General features: G+C 38.7%; 2 protein-coding genes across 3 annotated transcripts in view; one reads left to right on the plus strand and one right to left on the minus strand.

The window, feature by feature from the left end:
• The first annotated feature begins 2,142 nt into the window (after positions 1–2,142).
• Positions 2,143–16,583, plus strand: LGALS3 (galectin 3). Of its 2 annotated transcripts, none has more exons than XM_081289719.1 (6): positions 2,143–2,265; positions 8,232–8,253; positions 9,224–9,610; positions 11,051–11,139; positions 13,365–13,530; positions 16,291–16,583. In XM_081289719.1, the coding sequence occupies exons 2-6, from the start codon at positions 8,236–8,238 to the stop codon at positions 16,444–16,446; spliced, it is 816 nt and encodes a 271-aa protein (XP_081145845.1). In that variant the 5' UTR covers positions 2,143–2,265; positions 8,232–8,235; the 3' UTR covers positions 16,447–16,583. The 2 variants fall into 2 exon arrangements, with proteins under 2 accessions (XP_081145845.1, XP_081145844.1); XM_081289718.1 differs by having other exon boundaries at positions 2,148–2,271.
• Positions 16,584–20,024: 3,441 nt separating this feature from the next.
• DLGAP5 (DLG associated protein 5) overlaps positions 20,025–26,212 on the minus strand; it is a gene marked incomplete at its 3' end in the record, with an annotated part of 43,171 nt that continues 36,983 nt past the window's right edge. The window contains exons 15-19 of the mRNA XM_081293279.1: positions 25,216–25,402; positions 23,740–23,797; positions 23,392–23,551; positions 21,936–21,985; positions 20,025–20,156 (exon numbers count right to left, since the gene is read on the minus strand). Coding sequence (XP_081149405.1) covers positions 20,025–20,156; positions 21,936–21,985; positions 23,392–23,551; positions 23,740–23,797; positions 25,216–25,402 — 587 coding nt within the window. The remainder of the gene's footprint in view (positions 20,157–21,935; positions 21,986–23,391; positions 23,552–23,739; positions 23,798–25,215; positions 25,403–26,212) is intronic.

Consider the following 26,212-nt stretch of genomic DNA (forward strand, 5'->3'; position numbering starts at 1 on the left):
ATTTCCCCCTGAGGTTATTAAAGGTTTCCTACAGTTCTACTGTTGTGTGAGCAGGGTCCCTCTTCTGCTCAGTGCACCTCACCCTGGTACTAACAAAGCAGTGTTGTCAGTCCTTGCCACTTGTAGCGACTGCCATGTCCCCTTAGGAAATGCCCATTTCCTACTTGAGGGAGCCGCCCAGTGGCACTGCCAGGAGTCCTCCCATCTGTCTCTGGAGGTTTGCCAAGAGCCAAGAGCCAGTGCAGCCCTGTGTTGGGTGTATGTGGGTAGCTTCTCAAAGCTTTTCAAATATAGCCCAATCTTCCCTCCCTGGGGTGCTGTCCCTTCCCTGGTCCTTTGTTCTTACTCTTTTCTCTGACACCAAATCCCTTCCTCCTCTGGCTCAAAATCCGAAGCCTCCCAACACATCAGCTCAAGAGGACACAGAGGCTCTTCTCACTGGTGCCATCAACCAGAGGCAGAATCCCACAGTGAGACAGGATATGGCTCCTGAGTGACAGAGCAACTGAACTTCCTAATTGTTGAGAGATAATTTCTCCTTATGTTCAATCATTCTTTCCATTTCTGAGTGACCATCCTAACTTCCACTAAATCTACCCAATTTCAGTGTCCATTGCAGGCCCTTTCCTTCTTCTCTCCCTCCTCCCTTCCAGTCCCCCCCCATCTGTTGACTAATGAATATTCCATTTCCAAAGGTCTATTTCTTTAAAAATTTTTTTAAAAAATTGTTCTTTTTAGTTATACATGACAGTAGAATGTATTTTGACATATCATACATACATGGACTATAACTTCCCATTCTTGTGATTGTACATGATGTGGAGTTACAGTAGTTGTGTATTCATATATAAACATAGGAACATTATGTCTGGTTCATACTACTGTGTTTCCCATTCCCATCCCTCTGTCTTCTCTCCACTCTCCCGCCTTAAACCCTTCCCCACTTCTCCCTCCTGCCCTGCCAATTGTGAATGAGCATCTGCATATCAGAGAACATTTGGCCTTTATCTTTTTTGGGATTGGCTTATTTCACTTAGCATGATAGTCTCCAGTTCCATCCATTTATCAGCAAATGCCATGATTTAATTCTTCTTTATGGCTGAGTAATATTTTATTGTGTATATATACCACATTTTCTTTATCCATTTATCTGTTGAAGGGCACCCAGGTTGGTTCCATAGCTTAGCTATTGTGAATTGAGCTGCCAAAGGCTTATTTCTTAGATCCTGGGATTCTTTCATCTTAACCTGTTATTTGTGATCATGGCCATATTTAATGCTCTATGCCTAGGTTTTCTCATCTTTAAAATGGGAATAAAAATAACACTCCCTTCCATATGGGTATGTAAAGCACTAAGCATAGTACAAGGCATACTTGAAGAATATTAGCTATTATTATTATATAAACAAAAAAATCTATCTTGGACATCCTTAATCATCTTACTCAGTTTTTATCCAGCTAAATATCAGCTTTCTTGCAAACAACCTTTCACACAGCATAGCTTTATCCTATTCCTTCCCTTACCAAAGCTACTTTTTACTTAATTGTTCCCTGCTTTGCAGGACTCTCCCCTAGTCTTCGAGAAAACAGACTTCCTAGGAAGTAATTGGTTTGTTCATTCATTCATTCAACAAACATTACTGAGAACCTGCTTTGCACCACATCCTGAGCAGATGCTGAGGGTGCATCAGGAAGCGAACACCAAACCATTTAGGAATGTCAGTCAAAGGTGTCCACACACAGTACAGTTCAGAATGGAAAGGAATGCAAAGCCGGAAACATAGGAGTTTTCATCCATATTTTAGACAGGGACACACCTTCCCACCTCAGGACACAAGTCACCTTGCCCTTCTGGGGTAGGCTTCGGGTAAAGGAAATGGAAACGGGATGAGACTCCCTGCGCCTGGACGGAAAATAAATCAATAGGGTTACAACAAGCAAGCAGAACCTCCCAAAGCAGCACGCACTAAGAGCAGCGGAGTTAAGGGATGTTCCTCTTAGGAATCGGGTGATAGGGAGAGAGGTAGGGTCCCCGCGGCCTCTCTCCTCCCGGTGTCAAGAGCGCGCCCCTGGAGCGGCGGCTCTGTTTGTCCTGTGGGCGCAGGGCTGTTCCTCCCATCCCCTGGGAGAGGCCGGGGTGCGCCGGGGCACTGCCCCGCCCCGGGAGGGCGGGCCAGGGGTATTTGAAGGCTGAGCCACCGCCCCGCCGCCAGCGTCCGCACCACTTCGCCAGGAGCCACCCGGAGAGAGCGAGAGAGACGCAAGGCAAGGGTGAGCTGCGTGGGCGCGGGAGACCGCACTTGCTGACAGGGCAGAGGCTTCGGAGCGCTCACGGGGCTTGGCTGCTGGGACCGGCGATCGTGGAGAGCCGGGCAGCCCGCGCTATGCCAGCCCGGAGCCGAACGTGGGCATAGTTCTGGGCACCGATCCATAACTGTTGATTCTTCCGGGGTCTGAGACCTGGGGAAAGTTAGCAACTCCCTACTGGACTCGCATACACCTAGCCCTGGGGCAGTGAGGACGTCAGGCACTGGGCACTCTCTGCGCTGCCGCACAGCGGAAGCTACCATCCCACCCTCTGCCAGCCGTGCTTTGCGTGTAGAGTAAGCCCTAACCCACAAGGAGCCGCCTGCCAGTCCGCTAGGTCCCAGCGCGAGGGAGTGGTGAGTGCGATGGGTCATCAAACTGAACGGCTCCTTCTAGCTTGGTGTTAGGAACAAGTTCTCCCTTCCCAGTGCATGAGGTACCTTCCTGGGGGCTCTGTAGGTCTTGTGGGACCCCTGACTTGGCTGACCAGGCCACTTTGGGGCATCTGCTGAGCTTTCATCTGCAGGAGATATTGCTGTGGATGCAAATGAGTTCTTCCAGCAGCGGCAAGGACTGCAGCCTCTCTTTGAAAGCTGACCCCACAGAAAATGATGCTGCCCCAAAGCCCAAGTGGATATGTGCCTGACTTAGCAAAGACTGAAACCTTTAAGCGTTTGTTAAATCAAGTGACTCATCCCTGCTCAGACTGGCTAAAATGGGCAATAATCATCTCAAAAGGGTGCTGAGGATGTGTTGGGTGTGGCAAGATATTGGGTTCCAGGGTGCAAAAGTCTAGCTGGGGGCTTGTAAAATGTGTGAGGATTTATTCTGAATTATTATTTGCTCATCTGAAAACTTAAACTGCTTGCATTCTGAGGAGTAGGTACTTAATGCCAGGGAGTAAGGGAGACATGAATTAAGGCCTGTGACTTATGTGTCAGCCCAGTCCTTAAGGACATGGATACCTATTGCAGAACACTGTGGAATATTTGTAAAGTGACTCCTTGGAGTTGGGTTGCTAGACAATGAGAATACCTGGACCTCAGTCTGTTTCCAGAATCCTGGAAAGGAATAGAATTTAGGTTGAGTTAACTCTAACAAAAATGATAATGATAAAATTAAACACATAGGTGGGCCCAAAGCATGAAAAAAACTTTCACCAACTAACAAATTTGTAACTTGCTTGCCTCAATTTCATAAACTTTTCATGTTAGGAAACTATGTGTTTCTGTGAAAATTAAAATTTAATAATAATGATTTACTTTTCTGCCATTAAGTCTCCTTTCTAGATACTGATTTTGAGTCCTTTTAAGGTAGAATCTTTCATTCCAAGGATGGTCATGCATTCTCCTTGATCTTAGGGGAATTGGAGCTATTTCCTAAATTCATAATTTGGAAGGTTATATTTGAAATGAGCACTTATCCATATTCTGGGGAGAAGTTTGATGATGGGCCTTTGAATATTTGGAGCTTAGAAAAATCTAAGTTACACACAAAGCTGAACCTAGAACCTTCATTGCTTGGAATCTTCATTAGCCAGACTTGAAATCGTCACTGCAAGAGAAACCTATATTCATAAAGTATAACTTGAGAATCTAATGTCGACCTTACCTACCAATTGACTTGTAAGTACTTATGTACCTGAAACTACCAGTAACTCATCCACAACCTTGCTTTTCTTTCCTGTGATTGTTTAAGACACAAGCTCTTGGTGCCAGAACTGGTTCTTCTCATTAAATTGAGTGGCTAACTGAAGAGGATAATGCATGCTGTATGCTTCAAGTTTGCTGGTGACTAAGGGTCATGTGTTTGCCATTGACTGCTCTCCAGCTTTTCCAAAGGGGGAAAAAAATCAGTAACTGAGAAGCACAAAGTAACTTTACCTTCCTTGGTGCTCAGGAACTATGATGAGAAAGAAACCTTAGGAAAGGGCAGGTCTTCTTTCTCCTAACTCAGCATCTCAGAGTTACCCACTCAGTCTCAGCAAGGGCAGGAGGTAGACAGCCTCATGTGGGTTCTAGGAGAGTTGGGAATGCCTGGGAGCTCTGAGGAAATACCTCCAAATTCTACTTCATTACAGCTTGTTTAAAGACAGGAGCCTTAATTTTTAAAATTTTTTTGTTGGGTGTGTACTGGGCATTGAACTCAGAGGCACTCAACCACTGAGCCACATTCCCAGCTCTATTTTGTATTTTACTTAGAGACAAGGTCTCACTGAGTGCCACCAAAGTGGCAGACAGGAACCTTATGAGGAGAAATTTTAAAAGTGTTCCTGGGAACCCAGACAACTGGATTGATTGCTAGGTGGGCCTAGAAGAGTAATGTGCAGTGACTAACTACTCTTTATTAAAGGGAAGAGCTACCAATTAACAGCTAATTAAAACGGTCTGTATTCTGACTCATGTTTAAATTTCTTATTCCAAAATTATACTGAGCTTCTTACTGTTGGTATTTCAAATGTTGAGATCCAGGTAGTATTTCTGTAATTGTTCATCTTTGATAAAGTTCCCTCTGCTTCCCTGCACCTCAAAATTCTCTGAGACTAGAAGAACCAGGATGGAGTTCACATATCTATACTTCTGCAGAGTAGGAAGACTTTTTTTAAACATTTGATCATATGCATCTCTCTTTAAAACTACTCACCTTTAAAAAAAAAAAAAGAAATTTTCTAGACAAGAAAAATACTTGTAATAAGAGATCCTTTTTTTCCCCCTCCCTAAGTTCTGATGTTACTAATCTTGACTTCAGAAGAACACCAGTTATAATCATTTTCAAATAGGAGAGCTGAATGGTTGGGAGCTGGCATAATCCAAATTGTGCATAACTAGCTTTTGGAAAAGTACAACTTATTGGTTAAAGTGTGGATATAATTAGCACAGTGACTATGCAAAATGGCATCCTTTTATTAAATGTTACTGTGTGCTGAATTAGTCATCCAGTTAGTTTTCTGACAAAAACACAATCTTGTTTTCAGTTCAATTAGAATTTCAGCATGCTCTGTAGTTCTGGATGAATAGACCAGAGAATTAATTTCTTGGTGAAGTCATTAATACTTTCAAATAGCTATAAGGTTTCAAGGTGCAAGGTTTTGAATTAGTGTAGAATGAGCCTACATTAGGAGTCAGGAGACTTGGGCCCTGGTTCCTGACCTGTCAATGACAGGTTGACTCTGTGGACCTGTTTCCTTACTTTACAGTGGGAATATTAATTTCTTCCTGTAATTCTCATGAGATTAACAGAATCAAATAGATAAGGTATGTGGAAAATGCTTTGCATTCTGAGAAGCCCCACACAAATGCAGTGTCATTATTCTAATGTGTCAGAGGAATGTGTCATAACACAGTCCAAACTGTCATACAAGGCATATGTGAAACACAGTGAACTCTGTTTTGTTCCTCAAATTGCATTTGGTCAAATTGGAAAATAAACTAAACAGATTTGAGCAGGTTTTGGGTGGAATAAATGCTAAGTATGGAAATGGCCCCTTTGAGTTTCTGGCCTTCATCAGTCTTTACACTCATCTTAATTTGATCAGAGTTATATTAATAAGGCACCTATGAGGCACATGATACTAGTACAAACTTTAATTTGTGCAACTGAAACTCCCTGGTTGGTTTTTATTGATGTGAGTATGTACATTTACATAGGGATTCGCATGCTGACAGTCTAGATTGGTGGTTCTCAGCTAGGCATGGCTTTGCCCAAAGGGATATTTGGCAAGGTCTGAAGACACTTTGGGTTATTACAAGTTGTAGGGTGGTGTGCTACTGACATCTTATGGATTGAAGCCAGAAATGTGGCTAAATAGCCTAAATGCACAGGATCACACTGTGCCACAAAATGTCTACCTGAAGTGACAGTAATATGAGATTGAACATAAGTTCCTGTGCAGTGGGGACATTTCAAAGAAACCAAATGCTTATAAAAATTATTGCTGAGTCTTTGGTACATTGTTCATGGGTGGAAAAGGGTGTGCGATCAAAGGATGCTAAGCTCTCTGCCCACCTTGAAGTTCAAGATTGTTTTCTACCAGTGTCCAAAATGAGAGAGGCTTTCTTTTCTTTATTGCTTTCTTTTTCTTTTCTGTAACCACTCTTCCCTCAAGTTCCTCCTGTGGTGGCAGCACTGTTTCCTATACAGTATTGTGACAGTCTTGTGGGGAAAGGCACACAAGCATAGGAGCTTCCCACTTTTGCTCTAGAAGTTTAACTTCAATAGGAAATACAGGGTGGGGAAGGAATAGTAAGCTCTAGGAGTCACTGTGATTTTCCTGTCAAACTGATGGTAGTTTTCCACCATGGGAGATGGGCATGGTCATAACCTGATTCTAAATAAGTTGGAGAATAACCAGGGTAAAAGAGATGGGAAAAAACTTAGTAAAAGGTAATGTTTGAGAGTTATATAAATAACAGTAGTATAAATACATCTTGTGTATGTAAATGAAGTATATATTAAGTCCTAGGAGGAGCTATGCCTTTTTTTTTTTTGCAGAGAATTTTAATATTACGCATTTTTAGGACCTATCATGTAGTTGTCATTTACTGAATCCCTTTTGGGACCATGTCATTTCTTTAAAATGAGTAATTAACACAAGTAAACAAATAAAGGAAGAAGAGATTCTAGTTGTTTACAAGTCTGGGTAATTTTGACTATGACACAGTTTATCCTGAGCTTAGAAAGAAGTCACCCAGGATGCAGGGGTTCTGGGCTACCCTTCAACTGCCCTGCAGAATGGAAGCAGCTATAGCAGGAGCAGGTGTGAAGCACCTTGTGCTTTTGGAGACTTGGTTCAGGGGAAGGAGCAGGAGGGAGCAGTAAATTTTCTCCAGCCCTGTGGCAGCTTTCAGCATGACAAACCTTGTTTGACAGTTCCCACTCCAAAATGTTTTTCTTTTTTCTTTTTCTTTAGAGAGAGAAAGAGAATTTTTTAATATTTATTTATTTTGTTTTTAGTTTTCGGCAGACACAACATCTTTGTATGTATGTGGTGCTGAGGATCAAACCCGGGCCGCACGCATGCCAGGCGAGCGCGCTACCACTTGAGCCACATCCCCAGCCCCAAAATGTTTTTCTCCACATTGTTTTGTTGAGTTTCTTTACCTTGGTTTGTTATAGTGCCCAAGATTTTATTCGGAATACACATACCTTGGAAAAAATAAAAGAAAAAAGCACTTCCAAATAAATGTCACTATCCTTCAAGGCTTAGTTCAAATACTACGTTCCCTTCCCTACTCCGAAGTTAGCTTCCCAGGTTTGCATTCCCACAGCATATGGCCTGACAGCATGGATCACTTATTCTCTTGTATTTGCCTATGTCTGCCTGCCCAGCTGGACTGTGGACCCTTTGCCATACAGATCCTGGCCTGTTCATCTGAACATCCAGACAGGAGTCTGCACAGTGCCTGACCTGGAGCAGGCATCAATGTGCTCCAGTGATAGAATAAATAATCAGGCAGCAGGTAGAGCTGTTTTTCAGATCTCACTAGGGTGTGGGGCTGTCAGAGGGAAGAAAAGGGGACTTAAGTCATACCAACAACTGAGCCCTTTGTGAGGGGTAGTGGAGAGAGGGCACGAAGGAGTGAAGGAGGCTTAGGACAAACCATGACTATTTAAATTATTTACCTAGAAAAAAGGCAGAACATTTTCTTCCTGCTCCTTCTCCCTCGTGCATTGTATGTCCTCTTACTCTCAGATTTCAGAACACAAGCTAATGTGATCCAAGTTTGAATTTGAGTAAATAGGGTTTAGTAATGTAGCTGGAAAGCATCCCCACCCATTACTGTTTTTATGGTTTGGCACTGTTGACTTAGGCAATATACCTATAGATTGAGTAGAACTGCCCATGAAGTATTCAGGAAGTTAAATCTTAGGGAAATTAGTGAATCCAGTGATAACAACACACACTCTCTCTCTTTTCTCCTCAGGAAAATGGCAGACAGTTTTTCGGTAAGTGCTTCATGTCAGTTTTCTTAGCTTCATACACATTCACATAGGTGTAGCGTTTCATTTTTACCACCAGACTTTCCCTTTTCACTGTCCGACTACACGGTTTCCACTGAGGGCCTGTTAGCTGAAGTCTTGTTTTTTCAGCAGCAGTTTGGGGGAAGAAAGCCAGGCAGAAGCCTGAGTCTGCAACAGTCACTCACCCTGCTGGAAGCAGCAGGAAGTGCAGCCCAATCTGAGCATCCCCATGTTTGAGATTGGTTTCTCATGTTGATTCAAAAGCTTGTGCTCCAGAGACTGACACAAGAGAATCAAAAGTTTGAGGCATTCCTGGCAACTTAACAAAATCCTGTCTCAATCAATCAATCAGTAAATAAATAAAGGTGGTGATGCAGAGGATGTAGCTCTGTGGTGAAATACTATACTTGCGGGGGATGTGGCTCAGGCGGTAGTGTGCTCGCCTGGCATGCGTGCAGCCCGGGTTCGATCCTCGGCACCACATACAAAGATGTTGTGTCCGCCGAGAACTAAAAAATAAATATTAAAAAATTCTCTCTCTCTCTTTAAAATGAAAAAAAAAAAAAAAAGAAAGAAAGAAATACTATACTTGCCTCTTGTGCCCCAGGCTCTGGGTTTGATCCCCAGTACTGCAGTAAACAAATACATACATACATACATAAAATAAAGAAAAAAGCACGTGTTTGTAGATCAAGGAGAGCTACCTCCTGACTTCAGCAAATTACAAAAAACTGAGTTGATGGGTGGCTAGAAAAAGTGAAGAAACATATAGAATCCCAACGTCTAATTTTAGTCTTTGGAACTCAAAACTACTAATAGGTGGGGAAAATTTATTGATATTAATTTTGTACCTTTCCCATATTTCTCTACTTCTTAGATCACATGCTTGTTTTTCTGAAAAATCTGTTTTCATGAATATTTTGTATCTTGTAATTGTTTATGTCTTTCTTTTCAGCTTAATGATGCCTTATCTGGGTCTGGAAACCCAAACCCTCAAGGATGGCCTGGTGCATGGGGGAACCAGCCTGGGGCTGGAGCAGGGGGCTACCCAGGAGCCTCTTATCCTGGGGCCTATCCTGGGCAGGCACCTCCAGGGTCCTACCCTGGACAGGCATCACCTGGAGCCTACCCAGGGCAGACACCTCCGGGGCCCTATCCTGGACAGGCACATCCTGGTGCCTACCCTGGCTCAACTGCACCTGGACCTTATCCTGGACCTCAGGCACCTGGAGCCTACCCAGGGCAACCAGGTGGGCCTGGGGCCTACCCACCTCCAGGACAGCCAAGTGCTCCTGGAGCCTACCCTGCTGCTGGCCCCTATGGCACCCCTGCTGGACCACTGGTAAGATGGAGTAACTCTGTCATGGAATTGATGTGCAGAGGGCTCAGGGAAACTTTATACCTTCAGCTTACAGTCACATTCTGAAAACCAGCTACTGGTGTGTGTTGATTTGGTAGAAAAAAACAAGTGTTCATATTGCATTTATTTTGTACTGTTAGTATAAAATGAAGGTAAAACACCTTTTTAAGGCATTATAAAGCTGCTTTTAATATAAATCAAGTTAGGATTGTAGTAATGAGAGAAAGAATGCCATGCCATTAGTATGCATCTATATTATTTAACCCCCAAACCACCCCATACCATACTGTTATTACCCCCATTTTATGCATGATGAAATGGGGCAAAGGAAAAGTTATATAATTTGCCCAGGGACACTGAAGGGACATGTAGGGGAACCAAGGTAATCTGGTTTTGAAAAACCTCTTAAAGATAATTCTGATATAAGGTTTGAATTTTCATGCAGATTAAAATACATTTTAACAAGTGAGTTCCAAATGAATACATAACTCAGGGAATCCAGGTACACTCAGTCATGGATATTTCCCTTGCAAATTGATAGTCTAGTTGAAAGAGAAGATCTAAAGATGAAGAAAGAGCTATCCAACAGTGTTGGATGTGACCATTTCATGACTTTGGAGACGATGGCTCAAGGCAGCACCATCTTCTTCTGGAACAGTTTGGAGGAAAGCTCAGAGAAGATGTGGGGACAGTGGGTAGTACCGGGCAGTGCCTGGCACAGGGTCAGTCAAGAGCAGGCAGGAGGAGACTTGAAGGCTGTGGAGACAGGCATATATGAGAGACTGCAGAGAAGAGCTTCCAGGACCTATTAAGTCTTAGGAGTCAGGACTCTGGCTTTCAAGGCTGGACAACTAGAACATCAGCAAAGCTTTAGCCCCAACTGGGAACTCAGGAAGATAAACTGATGGATGGGAGAAGGCAGGGGAGACACTTTTGGTTCACACTTGCTGGACTTGAGGCTCTAGTAGCAATGCCAGGTAGGAGGAAATGCAGGGCTAGTGAAGATCAGGCTAGAGGTGAAAGCTTCATGTGGTAGTTGAACCCAGGGGAAAATGTTATAAAGGGAAAGAGAAGAGGCCACAGATTGAGTTTCAGGGATATTCATAGCATCTTGAACATGGATGGAGAATACACATCTGTGGAATGAACTGTATAAGTGTTCATCCCACAGACAGAACTTAAGCTTTTCCAGAAATTAGTCTGTGTGAATGAGGTGTGGATTGAAATAGCCCTCGGAGTGTTCTAAGAGGGAAGCTTATTTCTCTAGCTAGCCCCTGGGCAAGGCAGCCTGAAAGTCAAAACAGATGGCCTAAACTGGGGCTGTATTGTTCACAAATACTAATTGTGACTGAACTTTAGCTATATTTTTTTCTTTCCCCAAGAAAAATGACTGTTGACACACATATACTTGTTCTTTTCCAGACTGTGCCTTATGACCTGCCCCTGCCAGGAGGAGTCATGCCTCGCATGCTGATAACAATTATGGGTACTGTGAAGCCCAATGCAAACAGGTAAAGAGGCAACTTGACCTATCTGTTGATTCATTTTTGAATATAGAATGATATATTCTAAATTTTAATGATATTTCCAAAATTACATGTTCAGGATCTTGGCTATACTGTCATATGGGATTATCTCATATTCAATATATGTTCCCAAATAATTTTTTTTTAAGTGTCAGGGTCATTCACTGTAAAGGTAACACACCCTAATCTGTGTATTGGTATTCACTGTATCATTTAATTTTCACAGTTGAAGGCAGGACAAGGAACAATGCTACCTCTTTTACAAATAAAACCAACGCTCATGTCCTATAGATAAGTGGCAAGCCTAGGAACCTCAGTCTTCTGAGTAAACACTGTTAAAAGGTTTGAAAAGATTCTATCCATTGACAACTTCACCAAAATAAATCAACCTTTGTCATTGGAACTGGTTTGACTGAGGTAGGCTAGGATGGAGTAAGGTTTTATTGAGCTAATTTAGGAAAATTCATGCTGATTTATGGTTGCCATGGCTGCCTGGCCCTGGTTGTCACCACTGGTGCTGGTTAAACTTACATACAGTATGAAGAGGCTGAAAAGGTCCTAAAGCCATCCCCTATACCTGTCCCTGAAGTTAGTGCCATTAAAGCTCCTCCAGCCATTGGTGAGCTGTGTCTCTGAGTCTTATAGGCAGTACACAAAAGGTATGCATTCAAATCATGTCACAGGCTTCTTCAAGAAGATTATTTATTTATCCATAAATAACCTGAGTTATCTGTCAATTTATTGCTGGGGAATCAATGAAAGCCACATCCTGTCATCAGATGAGCACATGTTCTAACTGGATAATTTTACATTCACATAGCCCCCTGGTGTTTTCCTCCAGCCAGCCTCCTCTGGTTCTGCATGGAAGTATCTACCCTAAGCCAATCTTTCTTTTTACACACCTAGACAGCATCTCTAAGGTCAACCTTTCCTCACACAAAGAAACTTGTTTGGCAGTAAATTACTGTATGCCTATGTCTTTATACATGATGCTTCCCAAGGTAACAGAGTCTAGCACACCTTATCCTGTGCATGTGGTACCCATGATTTGTTGGTATCTGTTTTCCTCCTCCAGTAACCCCAAACACAGAGAACCACACAGTATCCTTGCCTCAGTTCGTCATTGCAATGGGAATTTTAGTTGCAGTAATACTAGAGATGTATACTGAGACCATGGTTGATCAAAACTGATTCTGATTAAAATGGTTAATGGCAGTAAATGAAAAAAAAAATTGCAGCTTGGTCCTGCAAATTCTGTGAGGAACTACATGAAAAAAAAGTGCTTGACAGAGTTGACAGTATCTTCCTTTTCACTGAAAACAGAGCCATTGAATATTTAGTCAAATACAAATTCTATTGCCTTGTGAGTTTAATATTGTAAACTGTGGTTGAATGTGACTGGCTGAGGGATTCAAAATTCCCAGAGAATCCATCAATCTAGAGCACAAACCTTATTTAAAAACACCAGCTGATTCCTGATGCTCTATGGAAAAACCTTGAAAAACTCAGGAGTAGGCTTGATCTTTTAATAAAGAAACTTGTATTTGCATTACCATCTAAGAAGAAAAAGAGTCAAAAAGTTCAACTAGCACTTTCATTAGTTCCACCTTTCATCATGGAGTATGCAACGTTGTTTTTTTGTCATAGCTTTACAATTTAGCAACTACAGTATATCATTCGTGCTGTTTTAGAGGAAGTAGGTTTCTGACTAACCACAAGGAAGCCAGGTATTTTAGCTGACTTGCCTTTAACAAGTATTAGAAGCAACCTGGCAGGGCAGGTAAGAGAGAACCAATACTATCTGTTCAGGCATAGTGTTTTCAAAGTGGTTCTAAACCTGTATAAGGAAACCCTGAAGGGTTTTCATGAATGAGTCTGTAAGGAGGGGATTACAGCTGAATGGGAATATGGGACCAAGAACACTAAGGTAATATGCACACATGCGCGCGCGTGCACACACACACACACACACACACACACACACACACACACACACATGCCTTGCTGACTTTAAGATTTTGACAGTAAATAAATTTGGGGATTAGTGTACTTCCTAGTTTGAACCCATTCTCTGGCTTGTTTGCTTCTATTCAGAAAAATTTCCTATGTATTATGAAATAATTGGCTTTTTAGAAACTTATATGCTCTTCACTTGATAAAAAAATGCAATTTTGATCATTTTAATAACTCTGGTCTTTGGTTTAAAACAGAATTGCTTTAGACTTCAAGAGAGGGAATGATGTTGCCTTCCACTTTAACCCACGTTTCAATGAAAACAACAGGAAAGTCATTGTGTGCAATACAAAGCTGGATAATACATGGGGAAAGGAGGAAAGACAGTCGGTTTTCCCATTTGAAAGTGGTAAACCATTCAAAGTAAGTGGTTGCTACTATTATATTAATAATATGTATTTCTCATGGGGAGTCACTCTAAAACCACAGCACATTGAAATGAATTTTTACCAGCTGTCCTGAGGCACCAAACCAGCCTGTCCCCTCCCTACCTTTAGACTTTGCAGGCTAAGAAAATGGCTGAGAGTGAGACATTCCCTAATTCCTTGCAGGCATTTCACCATCATCACAGTTGCCACCCACCCTCACTGCAAGCTAAAGATTTTCTAGAAATTAATAAAAAATGGCAGAAAGTCTTTATGTTAGTTATTTCCCTAAAACAATATGGTTGGCATAAAATCAAAAGGAAATGTTCACCATGCGCGGTGGCACATGCCTGTAATCCCAGTGGCTCGGGAGGCTGAGGCAGAAGGATCAGGAGTTCAGAGCCAGTCTCAGCAACTTAGTGAGACCCTGTCTCTAATAAAATATAAAACAAAAGGGCTGGGGATGTAGCTCAGTGGTTGAGCACCCCTGGGTACCTCAGCTTCTTTCAACCTGCAGTACCAAAAGGGAAAAAAAAAAAAAAAAAAAAAGAAGAAGAAATGAAATGTTCTTTTTTAATTCTAAAAATCAATATGCTTAGCTGGGTATGGTGATGCATGCCTGTAATCCCAGCGACTCAGGAGGCTGAGGCAGGAGGATCACAAGTTCAAAGCCAGCCTCAGCAATTAGCAAGGCCATGAACAACTTACTGAGACCCTGTTTCAAAATAAAAAATAAAAAAAGGAATGAGGATGTGGCTCAGTGGTTAAATACTGGGAATCAATCCCCAGTACCAAATAAAATAAATATCAATATACATGTTTTATGAAAATAAAAATTTGTAGATGTTTAACTTAAAAAGTCTCCTATCCTCACAGAGGATTAAATTTGGTATCATTCCAGTATTTTATGTAGTACTAGAGACTGAACCCAGTGCCTCATGTGTGCTCTACCACTGAGCTACAACCCTAGCCCAATACAACACATTTTCAATATTTATTTATGCAGTGCTTGGGATTGAGCCCAGGGATGTGGTACCACTGGGCTACATCCCCAGCCCTATGTTTTGAGACAGGGACAAGCTAAGTTGCCCAGTCTGGACTTCAACTTTTTTCCATTTTTTATAAGTGCATTATGGTTGTATTATGTACTGATGGGGTTTGTTGTTACATATTTGTACATGCACACAATACACACTACAAAAATAATTTGGACAATCACTCCCTTAGAACTTCTCCTCCATCCCCAACACCCACACCTTGTTCCCTTTCTTCTACTCATCTCCCTTTGATTTTTATGAGATTCACACTGTTTTTCCTTTTTTTTTCCCTCTCCAGCTTCTGCATGAGAGAAAAATTACAACCCTTAACCTTCTGAGTTTATTTCTCTTAACACAGTGGTCTCTAGTTCTATCCATTTTCCTGCAATTTTTCATAATTTCATATTTCTTTATTGGCTTTGAACTTTTGATCCTCCTGTCTCAGCCTCCTGGTTGCTGGGATTACAGGTGTCTGCCACCATGCTTGGCTCACATTTTTAAGTAACTGCTTCAACAGATATTTATAAAGTCTGAAGCACTGAGTTAGGATTGTAGTCAATAAAAATGGCTAGACTATAAGCTCAAGGTCAGGGACAAGGATCACAGTCTACATGTGGTAGACAGCTTTCCATTTCACAATATTATTACTTACTAGTATTTCATTATTTAAATATGTGAGAATTTTACCAGTACCCTACTGATGAATATCTGGACTATGGAAATATGCTAAAGAATAAACCTGAAAATATTTAACCAAAATACTGTAATAACTATCCTTACATACACATCTTTCTTTCCTAGAATAACTTTATTCAAAGAATATACATGTTTAAAATTTGGATAAGGCATTGCCAAATTACTGATTACAAAAGGATGTGAGATTGCATATCTATCATTTGAGTTTCCCCTAACCCTGTCAAACTGGTTAAGGGGTTCCTACTATAGTGTTTACTTTTTATTTATTTTATTTTTTTTTGCTACCAAGGATTACACTTGGGGACACTCGACCAATGAGCCACATCCCCAGCCCTATTTTGTATTTTATTTAGAGACAGGGTCTCACCAAGTTAGTATCTTGCTTTTGCTGAGGCTGACTTTGAACTCTCTATCCTCCTATCTCAGCCTCCTGAGCCACTGAGATTATAAGCATGTACCCCTGTTCCTGGCTGTCTTTCTTTTTAAGTGCTACAAAACCTTAAAAAGTTTAATGTAGGCAAATTATGAATCTTGCCCTTTATGGTTTCACTTAAGTTCTTCTAACAATTTTGTTGCTTTGTCTTTTTTGTTTAAATAATCTGGAACTTATTTTTATTGTAAAGTTACTTTCTCTGGATCTTTTCTATTTTTTTAAATACATTTTTTTTTAGTTATAGATGGACACAATATCTACTTTTTTATTTTTATGTGGTGTTGAGGATTGAACCCAGTACCTCACATGTGCGAGGCAAACACTCTACCACTGAGCCACAACCCCAGCAACTCTGGATCTTCTTAATTGGGTCTACAAATGATAAAGATGACATGTTGAACATCCTGAGTTCAGGCTATACTTGTTTGAAATTAATGGGTATTTCTATTATTCCTCTTATTTCAAATTGACAAAAACTACCTCTCTCTCCCATGCACATGTTTTGAAATATGTACACATCACGGAATGGCTAAACTGCACTAATTAACATAAGTATGACCTCACATGACAATTTGTGTGTATGCCTTTTCAGATACAAGTCCTGGTTGAGCTTGACCACTTCAAGGTTGCAGTCAATGACGCTCACTTGCTACAGTACAATCATCGGATGAAAAATCTCAGGGAAATCAGCAAATTGGGAATTTCTGGTGACATAAACCTCACCAGTGCTTCACATGCTATGATATAATCTGGAAGGGGCAGATACTTTAAAAATAAAATTGAGTCTAAATTTTACACATTTAAAGGCTTCATATGAAAAATTTTACCTTTATTCACCAATAGCCTTCTTGTAAGCATCCATTTAATAAATATTCTTACGCTAAATTACCTGTCTTACATGTCATTTAATTGGAGTTTATTAAAGATAATGTACAATGGAAAAATATATAGCAATATTAATACTGACTTAGGGGCTCCTAAGTTTTCTATATTTGCTAATGTACTTAAGAGAAAGAAACGAGGTAAATATGAGGCACTTGAGGTTGCTGTGTTAACCCCACATATTGCCTTATAGTGGCCTTTTTTTTTTTTAACAAGTAGAAGGAATATACACAAAAATAACAATAGAAAGTAAAAACGAATCTAACAAAGTTGTTTATTATAAAGTATTATGTAGTATGCATAATTGAGTATACTATACTTTTATACAATTGGCAGTGCCGGTTTGTTTACACTAGCATCACCACAAACAAGTAATAGGGTGTGCTCCATTTCAAGGGCTAAGTCACTAGGCAATCCGAATTATTCATCTTCATCATGATCTTCTGGGCCACAAGATCTCAGACTATCACTGACCAAAATGTCATTATGTTACACATGACTACGTTTTCTTTTGACTGCTTTTTAATCCTTTTTATCTCTTGTAAACAATGAGACTGTCTCCATGTCTTGGTTTTTATAAAATTTTCAGATTTGAAGAAAAAAAAATCTTAGTTGGCAAAATTTAATTGTTCCCATGTGAATGTTTTCTACCCTTCCTTATTACTAGTAAAACCGAAGATTCAAAAAATTTTGGAACTGGATGAGTTCTCACTACTTCAGCTTACAGAAAACCATTATTTTATCTATTATTATTTTGACAATATCATCTTCTTAAATACTTTAAATTAGTAATTATCACAGGGTAGGTGTCCTGGGAAGCAGAGTAGAATACAAGGTTTGTGATAGAAGGCACTTAGAATCAATACATGTGGGGACAAGAACATGATCAGGCAGAGGGAGTTCAACAGCAATGTCTAAGCCCACCCTTGGGGGCATTCTGAAGTTTTAAGGGAGCCAGGCCTTTACATCCCCAGTTCAGTCAATCACTAAGCACTAAATACAAGACACAGGTGTGACCTTGGGTGCAATGGCTGTCCTCAGATGAGGAAGTAGACAAGCTGAGGGCTGTGGGCCAGTGGTATAGTTCTTTGGATCCTAAAGAGGAATTTGGACAACATATACATAGCATATTTCAAAAACTATGTAAATTCCTTATCTTAACGTTTTAGTGTTGACTGTCCTACTTATGAAATTCAATGGAAGAGCATAGCTTTGGAGGGGAAAAAAATGTGGTTTATACAAAATTACTTAAATTCTCTGGGCCTTGGTTCCTTTATCTATAAAATCTCTTGTAGCATTACTATAACATTACACAAAATAATTTTGCAAGAGGGCTGTCAAATAGTAAGCCCTCAATAAATAGAAATTTTCCTTTCTATTTTGGAAAGGCTCTTATTTTACTCAAGTAGTTTTCTTTCATTTTGTCTCTAAAATTTTCCCTAATACCTTGTAAGTCTAGAGCCCAATAACCCAATAATAGGAGACATCGATGGTTGCCTGTTTTCTACCAGCCATGTTTTTATTCAGATATGATTCCAGACTCAATAAGGAATCCTGATTAGTCATTGAAGTCAACTTCAATGTGGCATTAGTTGGCCTAATCAGGCCAAAGGGAAGGACATAGCTGCTTGCCACTAGCAACCATCTTAAGACCCCAACAGGACCAAGCCTTGGATTAGAAGCTGACACAAAAGATGACAGAAAAATAAGAATGGAATGTGGACCTTGGGGCAGTCATTGAACTGTTTAGAATCAATCTGATAACCCAGGAAATAACAAGTTTCCTAGTTGTTAGGCTAGTATGAGTCCATTACTCATTTGTATAATTCAGATAAGCCAGGAAGAAAGAATATATACATTTTGGTTTTCTAGGGGCTCAGGTCTATGAATACCTAAACAGCTAAAAGTTTTCTAAATTATTCAAAAGTTTACCTTATTAAACCTACCTTAAAAAATCTTGCCTTTTTTTTTTGTTGTTGTTGCTGACAATGACTTTTCTCTGCTTTATCCTTGAGAACAGATGTTATTTTACTATCATGTTGTATATTGCTCTATATAGATTATAAATAGTCATGAGTTACCCTGTATTAATATTTTAGGTGTTCATGGTTGTGGGCCCTTAGAAAACCATAATTTTTATGTATATTTCCTTTTTTTCTGCAAGGCTTGTTTGAATTATTCACTAATCTACTGAAGAGGAGGCATTCTGATAATATTCTTCTATGCCAGCACCTCACACTGCCTTTATTTAGGGCTTACTTGGGCTTGATAATAAATACCATCTTTCAGCAGGGTGTGGTGGCGCACATCTATAATCCCAGCACCTCAGGAGGCTGAAAAGGGGAATCACAAGTTCAAGGTCAGCCTCAGAATTTAGCAAGACCAGAGGATATAGCTAGGTAGTAAAGAGCCCCTAGGTTCAATCCCCAATACTGCAAAAATAAGTGTGTAAATAAGTACCAACTTTCCCACAGCCTAACACATCTTTCTCTGACATCAAAAGTAGTACATGGTGGAAGATGCCTCAGCAATTTAGTGAGACCCTGACTCAAAACGGGCTGAGGATAATCTCAGTGGTAGCATACCTCTGGGCTTAATCGCCAGTGCTGGGGGTCACGGGGTAGGGGAAAGAAAGCATGTTTCCTTTTCTCATTTGAAAACCCCTAATCTTAAAAGGTTAGGCATAAAATTCCTATTTGTTTGGTAAATGCCTCCAATCCTCAACTCATTTTCAGACATAAATAACAGACCTGGTGACTAGCTGCAGCTACTGAGTCTTTTTGGTGCTTTGCTATTCTGTAGCTATGCATTTTACAATCCTATAGTTAAAGAGAGTGTATAAAAGAGAATATACTTCAAACACATTTTGTGATTAATATGAATCTCTCTTCAAGAGAAAAAGGCAATGGCTGTTGTCTCATCAAGCAGAAAGTGAAAAGAAAAAAAGCAAGGATTTATTGGGCATCTCTAATAATTTAACCATTTGAAACTGTAGCATGTAAGCTCACTTCAGAATCCAGAAAGTTCATCTACAGAAACTCAGTATATACTGGAAAATGTAATACTCCAAGCTATTTAACATCAACAAATTTAAGAGTTCAAATTAAGAAGAAAGTATAAAAGGATGCAAATATGTTGGTTAAAATTTAATATTTTAACTAAACTAAAATTTTATAAGCTTTAAGTAAGTATAATTAGCTTTAAACCTACACATTTTAGACAAAAGACACAAGGTGAAACATACCTTTTATTCTATGTGGTTAATATACAAAATATTCCCACTTCCCCTGAGAAATAGTATATCTAAAATACACTTAGATTAACACATACTAAAACATTATATGACAATATATAAATGGATTGAATAGAAGTGAACACAAATACATCTTCATCAAACTTCTAATTGTCTACAAATATTTCACAGCATTGGATTTATTTTTAAATTCAAAATTCTTCTGGTTTTTCTCCACTGAGGGGCCTTAGAGGTGAAAAGGTAATGAGATTACCACCAAAGGAGATGTGTCTGGCATGTTCTTGATGTCGCCTCTCCACCTGATTACTGAAGTTTAGGCCTGGCTAGAGAACAAATTTAGAGAAATCACTAAAGTAACCATCAAGAGTTAGCAAGGACTGGGATTGTGGCTTAGTGGTAGAGTACTCGCCTCAATGTTTGAGGCACTGGGCTCGATTTTCAGCACTGCATATAAATAAATGAATGAAATAAAGGTTCAGGGCTGGGGTTATGCCTCAGTGGTAGAGGGCTTGCCCAGCATTTGTGAAGTACTGGGGTCGATCCTCAGCACCACATAAAAATAAATAAAATAAAAGCTATTATGTCCATCAACAACTAAAAAAATATATTATTAAAAAATGGAAAATTTCATATTAAAAAAAAAGTTTTACCAAGTAAATCTTCAAGATGGCTAGTTAATAGATCAATTAATAACAAATACTTTTCCCTGTGTAATAATACTACATTACTAGTAACATGACTTTGCTACTTTCTAGTAAACTTAACTTCAAATAATTTTTTAATTGAAACAAAACTGGGAATTTGTTCCTAAAGTTATACACACATACACATATATCTACATATAGATATATATAAAAATGTTTATATATATATATATATATATATATATATATATATATATAAATATAAATTGGGCAGTATACACAAGATGAATAAAATTATGACCATATCTTAGGCCACTCATGCAGATTCCACAAATTCTAAACCATATAACAATATTTAATAAGCCCTTTACTAGAGTGTGATCCTGCTGGGATCCTTTATTCCTTCCCTTCAAACTCTACTTCGGTTTTAAATAGTACTACTGGGCAAGCAATAATTTGGGCCTAACTAGACAGGTGGACTTAAATATCTAACATTTATGAAATGAGAAAACAAATCACAGGAAAACAAAGATTTATCAATTTATCATTAGGTACCTTTATTCATATTAATATAAAAAATTGAATATTTTGACTTATTAACTCCTAGACTTACTTATATATTATCAGAACCAATAATCCAGAGTTCAGATATGGAAACAGGATTAAATCAGGTTTATACAAACTGGCTTATGCTGAAGTCCCCGATCCTCTAGGTTTCAGTTTGTGATTAAGGAAAGCAAAGACCAAGAAGAAAATCCTTTTTCTTGGTACCAGGTATTGAACTCAGGGATGCTTAACAACCGAGCCATATCCCTAGCCCTTTTTATGTTTTAATTTGAGACAAGGCCTCACCAGTTACTGAGACTGACTTAGAACTTGAAATCCTCCTGCCTCAGTTTCCTAAGTTGCTAGGATTACAAGTATATGCTGTGGCTCAACTTCTGACTCAACTTCTCCTGAGACACAAGGCAGCCCAAATCTGACCACAAAGGAGGCACTCAATTTAATGAACTTCTCATATTTTAAGACCAAGGACATAAACATAGTTATCTAAAAGAATTGGATGCAAATAACCAAGGATGTTTGAAGACAGGATAATACCCCTGCCCACACTGTGTGTTTTGGATAAGCAGAAGTTAACCTTGTATTTTCTTTGCATGATTTAGAAATACCTAGCATAATCCAAGCCACTATTAGACATTCAAGTATTCAACTAATTTTTTCATATAAAATTTGATATATAAATCATAAAGGAAAATAAATGCTCAGGCTTTAAATACTAAAACATACTATATTTTAGAGTACATAAACAGAACATTTTTTCTCCATTTTTAGAAAATGAATAATGAATGGATTTCAGAGTAAGCAAAAACAGTAAGACAAATTTTAAGCCTTGCACACATTTTATAAAACAAATCTAGAATAGAAGGAATTGTCAAATTAAGTTCGAAAACTTACCGAATCAAGAAGGTGGCATTCAGTAAAGACACTTTCATTATCAAGTAGTACTGAGAAACAAGAAAAAATAATTTTTAACTTTAAAGAATATTTTTGCAGTCAAGGATGTTAGAAATGGGTAATAACTTGAAAGCTATGAAAAGGTCTGTATATCACATGCTAAGACAAAAACATAGATCATTTTATGCTATATTTTTAAAGTAATTTCTTAGTAATATTCTTATCCTTAATTTCAGCATAAAAAGTGTCTTCTTTGATCAGTCTCATGCTTATAATATTAAGGATACCTAAATGATGCTGACAAAGATCAGGTAGAGAACATTAAATACCTGGACATAGTTAAACCATTTTATTTTATCTTAGGTCCCAGCTAGACCACAACCATAGTAGCAGATGAAAATAACTAATGAAACTGGCACACATTATAATGTAACAAAAGCATAAGACCCTTTTTCTCTTGTAGAGCAATCACAACAGAAGTAGGTATAAGCTGAGCACAGTGGCACACACCTCTAATCCCAGTGGCTTGGGAGGCTGAGGCACTAGAATTGCAAGTTTAAAGCTAGCCTCAGCAAATTAGTGAGTCCCTAAGCAACTCAGCAAGACCCTTTCTCTAAATAAAATGTTAAAAAGTATATGGGGGTGTGACTCAGTAATTAAGTGCCCCTCAGTTCAATCTCTAGTACAAAAAACAAACAAACAAACAAAAAAAAGGTAGGCATTAGGGAGGAAAAAATAGAGGATATTTTGAAGACAGGTTTGGAGATATGTATTAAAGATAAAAACTAAGAAACTTGGAATTTTTCTGAGACTTCAGGAAATGCTGTTAAATGAAGGATTCCAAAGTAGGTATTATGTAAAATGTTCCTCTCTCCAATGTGGATTAGTATACTTTTTTTTTTTTTTAGGTCTCTCTCAAGGTTTGGGGTTAAGAGTAGAATACAATAACATAAACCAGTGTTTTTTTTGTTTGTTTTTGTGGTGGGGGGATACTAGGGATTGAACCCAGGGGTGCTTTTCCATTGAGTTATATCCCTAGCCCTCCTCCCTTTTTTAAAACAATTTTTTTTTCAGTTGTAGGTGGACATAATACCTTTATTTTATTTTTATGTGGTGCTGAGGATCAAATCCAGGGCCTCATGAATGCTAGGCAAGTGATCTTACTCTGAGCCACAACCCCAGCCCCACCCCAGTCACTTTTCATTTTGAGACAGCATCTCACTAAGTTGACAGGGCTGACCACGAATTTGAGATCCTCCTACCTCATCCTCCTGAATTACTGGGATTACAGATGTGTACCACTATGCCCACCTCATAAATTATTTCAGATATTTATTGTGAAAGTTCAATTTCTCAACCTTTATCTTTAGAAAATGGTACTCAGATTTTTTATAATCTATACCTTAATCCAAATTCATTTTTCAACAAAGCCTCTTTGTATTTTAGACAATCTTACCCAATTGAGAAGGATTAACTTCTTGTGAGATGTTATTTTGTGATGGTATATTTTTTTCAGGGCTAGTCATCAAAACATCTTGTGAAGTAACTGAAGAATTTAGTTCCATTCTTTCCTCAATATCTGAAATTTCTTCCTTTTTGTTAGTTCCATATTCATCCTGATATGAGATGAAAAATACAAAAAGCTCCAGGTTTTCAAATAAGCCAAAGGTCACTGAAATAAGAATTATCATTCTGTAGGACTAATATAATTTCTAATGGGAAATCTAGGTGTTGCTTATGGAATTGCTACACAGAATGATATAAATAGATGATATATTGGACTATCTACTACAATAGGACTTACATGATTTGTTTCAATTAAGCCTTGTACTCCAGGACACTGAACATCTTCTATGCTATTCCTAAAAAAGAAAAGAAAAAAAGAAAAATTGCATTATACTCCACTAATTAAGCATATTGTTCTTTTGACTTGCCTTTTAAATCTATCCTTTATGGAGAGAGTTAGTTTAGGAAAGTGGTCAAAGATAGCGCCTGGTCCAAGATCCAGCCTGACAGAGATATAATGGACTATAGTGACTAAAGCATGGCCTTACAAACAAGGTATTTTTCCCCAGAAACTCCTGAGCTGGTCATCAGTCTGGTCAGCCAGGTTAATGTAGCTGCACTGGCAAGACTTTCTTAGCCAATTCTAGAGCCATACACCAGGGACAGGTCAAGATGAAATTGACTTCTGTAAGCTGAACAATCCAATTATTGTGTAGTTAGAGTTGGCTACATTGGCTTATTAGTTACAATACAATACAATCTAAAATCTTACATTGTAATTTATTAGAAACATGTATCTCAATGTCCTTGAAGTTTTTTTTAATTCGCCTTTTCTAGTTACAATACAATACAATCTAAAATCTTACATTGTATTTTATTAGAAATATGTGTCTCAATGTTTTTGAAGTTTTTAAAATTCATTCTCTTTTTCTACTTTTTAACTGCATTTTGTCTTTACTGTACAAAGTTGCTTATTACTAAGATGCTCTTGCTGAATTATTTTTGGCAATCAAACACACACACACACACACACACACACACACACACACACACATATTTTAGTTGTTGTTGGACATTTATTTTATTTATTTATATGTGGTGCTGAGAATCAAACCCAGTGCCTCACACATACTAGGCAAGCACTGTACCACTGAGCCATAACCCCAGCCCAGCAATCAAACATTTTTTAAAAAAACATTTGTAATATAACTCAAATGCAATTATTGATCTTCCCAGTATAAGACAAAAATCTACAGTACATACTATGGGAACTTATTGGCTTTTGAGAAACAATAATAAATTGGACTGGGTGTGGTGGTACACATCCTAATCCCAGCAACTAGAGAGGCTGAGGCAGGAGGATCAAAAATTTCAAGACCAGCCTTTGCAATTTATTTGGGGGACAGGAAAGGGAAGAATGATGATAAATTGTTATTTTATTTAGTACTGGGGATTAAACCCAGGAGTGCTTAACCACTGAGCCACATTCCCAGTCATTCATTTATTATTTGAGAAAGGATCTCGCTATGTGATCCTCCCTTCTTTAGTCTCCTGAGTATCTGGAATTACAGACATGTACTATCATGCCCAGCTCCAATCTGAAATCTGAAATCTCAATCCCCTCATTCATAGAAAGCATGACTTGCCTATGTTACAGATCATTGTGAAATCTAATTAACAATATATTCCAGGCATATTTTACTAGTTTAATAATCTGAAATGATATAATATGATTAGCATTTGTTAAATTCTTAATAACACGTTAAAGAAATACCTGCTTTCAGAAATATTTGAAAACAAAATTTTCTTATCAACACATTCACTTTTGGTGTTCTGAGTATGAGGATTCTCCAGTGATATCATCTTTCTTGGAAGGTCCTCGCCGGCTTTGCCCTCAGGTATGGCTTTGCTGATGGACTTAGGTGTTCCATGTCTTTGAAAAAGATGTTCAGAGGAAAGTACTAGAAGACGAGTGAAATCACCTCAAAATCAAAAATTTCTTTCATTCACTTTTCTTTAAAACCCAAAAGACAATGCAAATCCTACTTTTTTTCTGTCAAATAATATTTGTTAAAGTCAATGCTTGGAATTTTCTATTAAAGACAGTGCTAAACCCTCAAATTAGATTATGCTTCCATTTAACATTTCACTACTATAACATTAACAGAAGTAATCTTAAAAGGCAGAAGACTACAAGGACAAAGGAAATAAAAGAACAATAACAAAAATAATTTGGAAGCTGTTATGTATTATGGCCAAGTGGGATATTGCTTAGAACCCAGCAAATGAATACTAAGCCACCAATCAGGAAAGAAGAGTCCACTCAATTTCTACCATAGAACACTTCAAAAGAATCAATGGGCTAAAGTATTTCTGAAAGTGAAGATAAAAATGGAGCTAAAAACAGAAGAGGAGTTTAAAGTTAGTTTAAAGAATTATTAGAGCTTATATTTTTTTGATCATTCTGCAAAGTAGAGCCAATAACCCCTTCCCCCCACACAAACTAGAGGGGTCCTGAAATATCTGAAACAGAAGGTCTCTGGCTTTGGGGGATACTAGATACAGTATCACTATATTGATCAGTATCACTTATTTTCAATATAGTGAGATGGGTCACTATATTGAAAATAAGGACAGTAAGTGATTATTTACAAATAATCTGTTGAAATTTTTCCCCTCTACACGGTTCCTGAATGGATGGCAGCCAAAATTATAGCATCCAGACAGCAGATGAGAAAAATCTTCTATGGGGAATCTAAGTAGCCTATGAG

This window comes from Spermophilus citellus (genome assembly GCF_964194105.1).
Source record: "Spermophilus citellus genome assembly, chromosome: 4".
NCBI lineage: Eukaryota > Metazoa > Chordata > Mammalia > Rodentia > Sciuridae > Spermophilus > Spermophilus citellus.